We start from the raw sequence: 9,900 nt of genomic DNA, 5'->3' as shown, positions 1-9,900 counted from the left end.
ATTGCAGGCTAAGTCTGGGGACAGTTTCAATATCAATAACATAGTAAAACAATAGCAAACCCTGCGTCAGCAACTGGATAAACTCCAAGTGAATGCATGTTACTAACTGCATTTTAAGGAACATGAACCTTACAGTATGTACAATAACTGAATGTTTGTTCTCTATATTGTAATAACCCTGGCCTCCATGCTTCTCCCTCTCGTTTCATTACAATATTGACTCAAACCTATGTTGATCACAAGCTGTATCCTACAATCAACCCTTTTGGGTTGTTTTAAAGAACAGAATGTCTCAGAAAGAAAACCCATCCAACTGGATGTATAAACATCCCTTTTAAATCTTATCTTTCTGAGAGGTTGGCAGCAATGCTGGTGAACTCCCTCCACCCACACTGTCTACTGAAACGTAAATCCTCCAGATAGTCTTACAAATAATGATATGCTTTGTTTCAAAAAAAATTTTTTTTTAAAGGAACATGAAATAGATGCAAAATAGGGACCTGTGAAGTGGTTGGTTGACTGAGTATCAGGTTAGTTGGACAGACAAATGTGCACCAAAATGTCAACAGTTGAATTCATTGTCAATGCAAAAAAAAACATTAATGTGTCTTGTGTCTTATTTCAATGTGTATCATTTACAGTAGACTTAAAGATTAAAATTAATCTAGTGTACAACTTGAGTGTTCCCTACATTTACATAATTTCACACAGACATCCTTTGTTACCATGAACAGAGAACATATCCAATTGTTAATATACTATACATCCAATTGCATTTTTTTCACCTACTAAAATCATTTTGGAATTGTAAATCTGTGATTGCAACTTCAATCACAGGAGGCTAGTGTCACCTTAATTGGGGAGGACAGATTTGTGGTATTGGCTGGAGTAGAATCAGTGAAATGGTATCAAATACATCAAACACATGGTTTCCATGTGTTTGATACCATTCCATTCACTCCATACCAGCCCTTGTTATGAGCCGTCCTCCCCTCATCAACCTCCACTGACTTCAATACGTCCCCTTGACCATTGCAATGCACACACGCAATATGTTATCAGTATGAAAGTGTCTTTTTTCTATGAAATAATTGATGACAATATACTTTGAAACACCTCTGTTTCTCTTGCTACACATGGAGGTTAATACCACAGCATGACCTTTTCTCACTGCTTTAGATTTTCTGGTAAGAATGTCAAACAACACCACCCACAATATCAAGCTTTAGCTTTTACCATTAGCCTAAGTCATTTTACTGGCCAACTTTACTTATTGATAAGTGTGTTAGTGGGCATGAGTAAAAGTGTCACCTGTTAGACTGTACTCAGTACTTCCCCCCCAACCCCTCCCTTAACTCCATTGTGAAACGCAGAGGGACTCCAGGTAACTGAGCCTAACAAGAGCTTTTCCAGGAATGCTCGTTAAGGAACAAGAAAAAGTTGAAGTGCGAGTTCCACCAGAAAATGGGGCTGACCCACACCACCCTGAAGAAAGTGTAATGGAAGGAGGTGGGAGAGAATGAGCAGGTTCTTCACATTCTTGGGATGTCCACTGTCATCAACAAACTCCTGGCCAAGCCCCTTTTCCTCAGGTATATAACCATGCCACCAGAGTGATGCTTGTCACTGCAGATCCTTTGTCCAAGTCTGATCCAGCCAGCATCTGCTAATGTACCTGTGCCAGCCAGAATCCTCCATCCACCATCCACCATCCACCACTATGTCGTTCACCTCCAGATCCTACACCTCTTCCAGGGCCCTCAGCGTGTATGGGGGTGCCAGTGGCCACGGTTCCCGCATCTCCACCTGCCAAGCTGGGGGATTCTGTGGCACATCTTCCTCCAGGGCTGGCTTAGACCTGGCTGACGGCCTGGACCTCCACGTGTCAGCCAACAAGAAGTCCACCATGCAGAACCTGAACGACCGCCTGGCCTCCTACCTGGAGAAGGTGAGATGTCTGGAGAAGGAGAACGTCGAGCTGGAGAAGAAAATTAAGGAATGGTATGCGTCACGCACGGTTATCTGCCATGACCACAGCGCCTACTTTGCCACCATCGCTGGCCTGAAGGACAAGGTGAGAGGGATTGGGGGAAGGGTGTGTGTTAGAATTAGGGGTGTTTGACACCTGACAATGTTAACTTATTCCCAAAAGCACTAACTCCATCATCACTGTTGATTTATTTGCTGGCTACTCTGTGTACAGGCAGTTAGTTGTTGTAGCTGTTCCTATCTATGGGGGTGAGGAGGGAAATGTGTGTGAGATGGGATGGGGGTGTTTCAGCCAAAAGGAATTCTGTCAGAGAACATTTTTTGTTCTGTTCCTTGAAGGCCAATGCAGGTTACGTACTAAAAGAATGTCATTAACTACAACTTCAAGCGTCCATATTCATATTTCATCTTATCTTTCTATAGCTACATACCAAATGGAGTCCCAAATGGCATGCTATTACCTAAAATGTGCACTACTTTTGAGCAGAGCCCTATGGGTCCTGGTCAAAAGTAGTGCATTATATAGGGAATAGGGTGCCAATTGGGACACAGCCCAAGTCTAATTTATGGCATTCCTGCTGCAGGTCAGTCACTTGAGAATGTGTGTATAATGATGTGAGTGACAATTAACACAGCGCCAATGTGATTTCTGTTACACAGATCCATTTGGCATCCAGGTCCAATGCGAAGACTTTGCTGGACATTGACAATGCCAAGCTTGCTGCTGAGGACTTCAAGATGAAGTAAGGGGCTACTAACTACGATGAATCATGACACACTATTCATATAAAACATTTGTCTGTCACTCAAGGCTCTACACAACACACTCTGAGTAGAATCCGCCTACCCAAGCTAAATCCTATCCATAACTATTAGTGAGGAAAAGGCAAAACTGATCAATGGCCGTGTCCGAATACCCATACTAGCGTATTACATACTTAAACTGCATACTAATTTTGGTGTTTGATCTAGTAGAATTCGTGTGTCTTTTCCGACTCATGTGTTTGACAACAGATTAATTGACACGCTGTACCAAAATGAACGAGTGGTGGGAGTCGATGCATTCGCACATTAGATGATGCATTTCGATTACTATTTTCACATTTCACACACTGTAAAACGTTCTTTTTCGCACACTATTTAGTACGCTAGTGTGGGTATTCAGACACGGCCAGTGTCTAGCCATCCCTACTCCATAGACAAAGCAAAAGACTACAATCTGAAAACATATTGGTAGCCTGTGTGACCTTCGCATGACCTTTGACCTTTGCCCTGCTCAGGTATGAGAACGAGCAGGCCATGAGGATGGCAGTGGAGGCAGACATCAGTGGTCTGAGGAGGGTCCTGGGTGACATGAACCTGGGCCGCTCTGACCTGGAGATGCATTACGAGGGTCTGAAGGACGAGCTCATCATGCTCAAGAGGAACCACCAGGAGGTAACAGATTGTTCCGGGCAACAGTTATTTACAGTACAACCACACTGTATAGCACAGGGGAGCTGTTCTTCACTGTACACCCATTCAAAACCACAAAGCGTTAGCAACACAAATCTAACAAAATGCCATACCTTCATATCTTTGATGTCCACCAACGCCTACACGTTTTCACCTCCCTCCTCACAGCCACACCTACAGTACAACAGATATGTTTGTGCTACTGAATCTGAATAGGAATGACATGCATATGTTTACTTGTTAGTACTGACCTAATAGTGCAAACAGTACTAGAAAAATATATTGATTATTTGCTTAGTGTTCAGTGACGATATACATTGGACCCTACATGTAATTCATTCCACTTGCAGCAGCAGAAAACTCACTTCAGTAGGCATCCACGACAGTTGCTAGGCGGAAGGATATCATTGGCCACTAAGGAGTACTTAGCCCGGTTTTGTATGGGGTGTTATTGGAGCGGTTAATGTTAAGTACACAAATATGACATCTACCTAACCTCTGCTGATATCACACCAGGATTTCCCATACACAGATGGATGGGTGTTTTTTTTACAGCACAGTTCCTCTCCCCCTCCTCACACTTCCTAGTATTCTTTATTTCTTCCATTAACTCACTATTACCCTTTGTGGGACTCTTACATCCATAAACACACACATTACAGTTCATGTATGGTGCATAATGGGTTATTGACCAGTAGGAGACATTAGATTAGTTGACAATAACTTAGTCCCTCAGGTATAAAATCCTCTGGTTGAAAAACATGTAATCACAAGTGTGGTGCTGCACTGTAATATCAAATACTCAGATATATCTAAAGCGTTGAGACCTGTTTAATCGCAGTCAAGCTACTGTTGGCTGTTATGGTTACTAACTGAGGTTACGCCCTCTGACCTTTGACCTATAGGAGATTGCCCTGGTGAAGTCCCACGTGGGCAGCCAGGTGAATGTATCGGTGGATGCTGCCCCATCCCAGGACCTGAACGCAGCGATGACCGAGATTAGGAAGCACTACGAGTCTGTGGCCGTCAAGAACCGCAAAGAGCTGGAAGCCTGGTACCAGGGCAAGGTGAGCTGAATGACCAAGATACTTACTGTATGTAGTCATTTATCCAAAAGAGTTACTCTCCAAAGTTTTTTTCCCCTCATAAGAATTATGCAATTCAGCTTAAGACAATGTAAAAAAAAAAAAAAGCATTAAAATTAAGTGTTACATTTGAAGTGTTAATTAAAAAACATGTTTAAAGCATGAAGAATGTATATTATCGTGTATAGGATGAAGTCAATGATCTATTGAAGCACGGAAATCAATTTAGAGACTGAATGAGTAGGCTCTGAGGTAAACTGTGTTGACTACTGTTTTTTTTACCCGTATAGCTGGCCACAGTGGAGATTGAAGTCGTGACAAACAATGAGCAACTGGTGAGCTGCCTCACAGAGTCGAAGGAGTCCAAGAACACTCTCCAGAGGCTTCAGATTGAACTGCAGTCCCATCTGAGCATGGTACAAGACCACACACACACACACACACACCCACACACACCCACACACACACCCACACACACACACCCACACACACACACACACACACACACACACACACACACACACACACACACACACACACACACACACACACACACACACACACACACACACACACACACACACACACAAGACACAAGACACAAGACACAAGACACAAGACATAATGGAATTGGAAGTGAAAACTCAGGCATGGATTATAGCCAGGTCTCTGCATGTCATTGTTCTGACACCCATAAATACCTTACTGACATTTTGAACTTGGCAACATGCCCACCTCATGTCTGGACTTGACCAAACATTTTTATGGGTGTGTAGTCTATTGGAGCACCAGATTCACAACCTCTCACACACTTTTGTGCAACAGAGTTATACAATAATATAATATTATCCATATGTGTAGTGCAATAGAGAGGGCACCCACTCTATCCCCCTTGAACAGAAGAAAAACTTGTGCAACAGTGTCACATACTGTGGCAGTATATCATTGGACAAGGTACCAGTATACCCACTAGTTCGCTCCAGGGGGAAGTTTTGCCTAGGTAAAGATCTAGGATCAGCTTCCCCTCCCCCAATCCTAAACTTAACCATTAGTGGGGAGAAATGCAAAACTGACCCAAGATCAGCGTCTAGGTGCTACTTCACCCTTCACCCTTCACCCACTCCCTCCTCCTCTGATAGAAATCCTCCCTAGAGGGCACCCTGACAGACACCCAGAAGCGCTACTCTGCTCAGCTGGCAGGGCTCCAGAGCAAGGTGACTAGCCTGGAGCTCCAGCTCTCCCAGCTCCACGCCAACATCGCACACAACAAGCAGGAGTACGACATGTTGCTGAACCTCAAGACCCGCCTGGAGCTGGAGATTGCAGAGTACAGGAGGCTGCTGGATGGAGAGGACGACGGCTCCACCCAAGGTGAGCCATTGTATACAGCTGGCAATAGGCCTTTGTAGACTTTTTGCCAAACGCATCATCATGAGACTGATGATACTTGGTCTTGCTTGATTTTAAGCTGAAAGCAATATACTGTATCTTCAACAGTTGAAAGTTGACAATTATTTTGAACTGTGTCAAAAGTGGACTAATGAAGAAGATATGAAGAAACAAAAATGATTCTAAAATGATGCTTTAAAGTGCTCAGTATGAGTATTGCAAAGAGATTTACTCCTTGTCCATTTTTGACTCCCCAGTGGTTACTAAGACGATCACCGTGACCCAGACCACTGTGGATGGAAAGGTGATGGAAACCACTGAGTCTTTTAAATAAGTTATTAACAGAACCATCAATAAAGATTTTGTGGCTGAATGAGAATGGACTGTGTGGTTTAACTTGTTTCAGAGATATTCATGCTTTATCATAGACTGACTATATGAATCTGTGAGTATGGATGTCATAGCAGATACATTTTGTGTTCTCATTTCAAATGAATTGTTTTCAATTTGACATCTTTCAACCAAAACATGGTGTACAGCTCTACAGTTGACCTCAGAAACAGTCTCCATACAGTATATAACTCCGAATCTAATGCTTGAAAAACTGAGATTTTTGATTAATGAATTAGAATTGTGTAATTCTGCTGACAACTAGTGTGACGACCCTCCCACTCTGTCTGCCAAATTCTTTCTCTTTGCTTTTGTTTTCCTTGGTGGGATGTCGGGGGGCGGAGCTGGGAGGGTTGTCAGCGATGTGGGACGCACCTGGGATCGGGTGTGTCCCGTAGATATATGCACCTTTTCCACATTCATTGAGGAAACTCTCTCCACGTAGACACACTATTATTTTTGGTTCTGGAATTTTGTGGTTTCTTTGTTTTGGCACCTCTCAACACCCCTCATTATCACCAACTATGCATGCAACCGCTCACTTACACTACTGATGACACACACCATTGATAATTGTATTTAGTTTACTTTAGGGAATAACAAAAGTATATATATTAACTATCTCCACGTTGTCACCCTCTTTGTTATGGGCTACAAGCCGGTGTGTGACATTAGCAATCAGACTTCTTCTATCCGCAATTCAATATTGCAAAGAATTAAACTCAACTCAGCAGAAGCGAATGTAATAAATTACACTATTCAAGATCATAATGACACATATACTTTCTCAAGACCATAGAATTGGCCTCATGTGCAAAAGATAACAGCCTATATGATAGTCAGATGTATGGGAGCACGCCAGATCAGATAAATCAAGTTGAAAGACACAGAAGACAGAATGATGGTGTCAGCAAGTCAGAGCATCTTTATTACATTGACAATGGGGTCTGTTGTTGGTGTTCCATCACAGGAACAAACCTACTCATGATAGAATGTGACAATGTTACCAACTAGAAGTGAAGGAACATCTACACCATGAACATAGTTTAGAGGTTCTAGAGGTTCTACCTTGGTCTGGAACCAGGCCTCCAGGTCGCGCTGGTTCTTGGCACTAACGGACTCGTACTGCTCACGGATCTCAGCCATGACTCTGGACAGGTCCTCCTGTGGTGCTGCGTCCACCTCCACGTTGATCTGTCCAGTCATCTGTGTCCTCATGGCCAGCAGCTCCTGTGGAGAAACACATAGGGGTGAGTGACTAACCTCTGCTGATGGTAACAACTTGAGCTGCCCTCTGTCTTCATTATAAATTTGAACACCATTGCTTGATACAGATGTGCTTGAAAGCCAGCAGGGGTGTTCTAGTGAAGACCCATAGCAGGTTGACATGGTCAATAGATGTAATACTTTAAGGGACTGTATGGATATGTTCCATCAGCCCACACCCACCTCCTCATGGTTCTTCTTGAGATAGATGAGCTCCTCCTTCAGCCCCTCGATCTGCATCTCCAGGTCAGATCTGGCCATGGTCATCTCGTCCAGCATCCTCTTCAGTCCGGCGATGTCCGCCTCCACCGACTGACGCATGGCCAGCTCGTTCTCATACCTGAGAGATAGAGAGAGCTTAGGTCAAAGAACTGCCTGAATGTGTTCCTCTGTGAGAATAGCAGGGGGTTATAGATTCTAGTATTCCATTAAGTTCTGGGAAAATAACAGAAAGTAACACCAGGCTTCTGATATGTCTGTTGGGAGGGTGTGGATATGGTGGAGGTGAAGGGTAGTGTCATTTGGTTTCCTTTTTAATAGATTCTATGCAAAATTAAATAAAAACATTATGAGGATTTCTACAGATTTGGGGTTATTCCATTTGGTATATGGAATGCACCAGCTGTCACGTTCCTGACCTGTTTTCTCTTGTTTTGTATGTGTTTATTGGTCAGGGCGTGAGTTTTGGGTGGGCAGTCTATGTTTTCTATTTCTATGTTGGGTTTTTGTGTTCGGCCTGGTATGATTCTCAATCAGAGACAGGTGTGTATCGTTTGTCTCTGATTGAGAGTCATACTAAGGCAGCCAGGGTTTCACTGGTGTTTTGTGGGTGTTTGTTCCTGTGTCAGCGTTTGGGCCACACAGGACTGTTTCGGGTTTGTCACGTTTGTTGTTTTGTATGTTGAAGTGCTTTGTTGTTTTGTCATTAAATAATGAACACTTATCCCTCCGCATCTTGGTCCGATCCATGCTCCTCCTCGTCCGAGGAGGAGAACGACATTGACAGCCGTTACACCAGCAGTGTACTGTATATGTGGATGGTGTTGGATATACTTACTTGGTTCTGAAGTCGTCTGCAGCAAGCTTTGAGTTGTCAATGTTGAGATAGGTGCCTCCGTTTACGCGAGTAGCAGCCTGGATCTGAGAGGTAGAGGATGGAAAAACATTTCAGGATGGGGCATGCATGGAATTTCACACAAATGCAGTACGTACAAACTGTGATACCACACTGTAATCATTGAGATCTGAGTTTCAGCTGCACTGTATATGATAGCCCAAAGAAGCATTACAGGGAACCTGTTGTCTTTGTGAACATTGTAAAGCATGACACAAAGAAACAAATTGCACTTTTCGCAATCGCCTAGGGGCTCTTAACAGACAGGAAGGATTGGCTTCAATGATCTGCTATATTTTCGATGCTTCAGCTGCAAATATGCATACTGTCTTTGCATCTTTGTTTGGTGCCACATCTTGGTTGAATCAATTATAACAAATGCATATCATTTTGCATTTTCCAATAGTCATGTATAACTCTCAGTAACTGACATGTGTACACCATGTACATGTACTCTCTAGCTAAGCATAACATTGTCACTTTGCAGACATTACCATGTTTTGACATGCTGTGATGTCATTATTGAGTGCTCTTGCTATCAAGGACACATGTCACGTACCTTGTCCTGCAGGTCGGCGATAGTAGTGTGGAAGCGAGAGTAGTCGCGAGAGCTGGGAGACGTCTTGCTCTCCATGAACTGACGGATCTTCAGCTCCAGCTCGGCGTTGGCCGCCTCTAGCTTGCGCACCTTCTCCAAGTAGTTGGACAGGCGGTCGTTCAGGTTCTGCATTGTGGCCTTTTCATTGGCTGACACATGGAGGTCAGCTCCACCGCCGCCACCACCACCCCTCCCATTCCGAAACCATAACTGCCACCACCACCTCCGCCGCCGGAACCAAACGAGGAGCTAGAGATGCGCACCCCAGAGCCTCCTGCACCTCCATACACACTGCCGGCCCTCATGGCAGTGACGCGGCCTCCTCCACCACCACCACCACCCATCGAGGAGAAGCGGGAGGAGCCCATACCCATACCCATTCCACCTCCACCTCCAGACCTCATGGACATGGTGCCACCTCCACCACCGCTGCTGCTGTAGGACATGCTAGATCTGGAGAAGGACATGGCTGCTGAGAGGGAGTCTGCCTGCCTGGGATGAAGAGGAGAGAGAATGTGGTGCACGGCCCAGCCACTGTTCCCTTTTTATGCTGCACAGGGCTTAAGGTGGGAGGGAGGTTGGGAGTAGGACATGGGTGGGAGATGAAGAAGGGA

The 9,900-nt window shown here is 44.2% G+C and overlaps 2 protein-coding genes across 2 annotated transcripts; one reads left to right on the top strand and one right to left on the bottom strand.

Annotated features, from left to right (window-relative positions):
- The first annotated feature begins 1,714 nt into the window (after nucleotides 1-1,714).
- krt98 (keratin 98) lies at nucleotides 1,715-6,278 on the top strand. Its single transcript, XM_038978479.1, has 7 exons — nucleotides 1,715-2,074; nucleotides 2,650-2,732; nucleotides 3,270-3,426; nucleotides 4,350-4,511; nucleotides 4,820-4,945; nucleotides 5,669-5,900; nucleotides 6,176-6,278. The coding sequence occupies exons 1-7, from the start codon at nucleotides 1,721-1,723 to the stop codon at nucleotides 6,250-6,252; spliced, it is 1,191 nt and encodes a 396-aa protein (XP_038834407.1). The 5' UTR covers nucleotides 1,715-1,720; the 3' UTR covers nucleotides 6,253-6,278.
- Nucleotides 6,279-7,286: 1,008 nt separating this feature from the next.
- On the bottom strand, nucleotides 7,287-9,835 carry LOC120032718 (keratin, type I cytoskeletal 13-like). The gene is made up of 6 exons (XM_038978907.1): nucleotides 9,672-9,835; nucleotides 9,484-9,608; nucleotides 9,248-9,448; nucleotides 8,632-8,714; nucleotides 7,758-7,914; nucleotides 7,287-7,538 (listed from the first exon to the last, which is right to left on the bottom strand). Exons 1-6 carry the CDS (start codon nucleotides 9,751-9,753, stop codon nucleotides 7,287-7,289), a joined length of 900 nt encoding a protein of 299 aa, XP_038834835.1. The 5' UTR covers nucleotides 9,754-9,835.
- Between the last annotated feature and the right edge of the window lie 65 nt (nucleotides 9,836-9,900).

Source organism: Salvelinus namaycush, chromosome 39 (genome assembly GCF_016432855.1).
Source record: "Salvelinus namaycush isolate Seneca chromosome 39, SaNama_1.0, whole genome shotgun sequence".
Lineage (NCBI taxonomy): Eukaryota > Metazoa > Chordata > Actinopteri > Salmoniformes > Salmonidae > Salvelinus > Salvelinus namaycush.
Note: the sequence above shows the minus strand (reverse complement) of the source record. Positions and strands in the feature narration are given on the sequence as shown.

Coding starts and splice junctions, on each gene's coding strand:
- LOC120032718 (XM_038978907.1), bottom strand. CDS start 9,753: ATGTCCTTCTCCAGATCTAGCATGTCCTACAGCAGCAGCGGTGGTGGA. Junction 9,609..9,671: donor CATGAGGTCTGGAGGTGGAG/GTGGAATGGGTA, acceptor GTGGTGGTGGAG/GAGGCCGCGTCACTGCCATG. Junction 7,539..7,757: donor TCAAGAAGAACCATGAGGAG/GTGGGTGTGGGC, acceptor GTTTCTCCACAG/GAGCTGCTGGCCATGAGGAC.
- krt98 (XM_038978479.1), top strand. CDS start 1,721: ATGTCGTTCACCTCCAGATCCTACACCTCTTCCAGGGCCCTCAGCGTG. Junction 4,946..5,668: donor TGCAGTCCCATCTGAGCATG/GTACAAGACCAC, acceptor CTCCTCTGATAG/AAATCCTCCCTAGAGGGCAC. Junction 5,901..6,175: donor GGACGACGGCTCCACCCAAG/GTGAGCCATTGT, acceptor TTGACTCCCCAG/TGGTTACTAAGACGATCACC.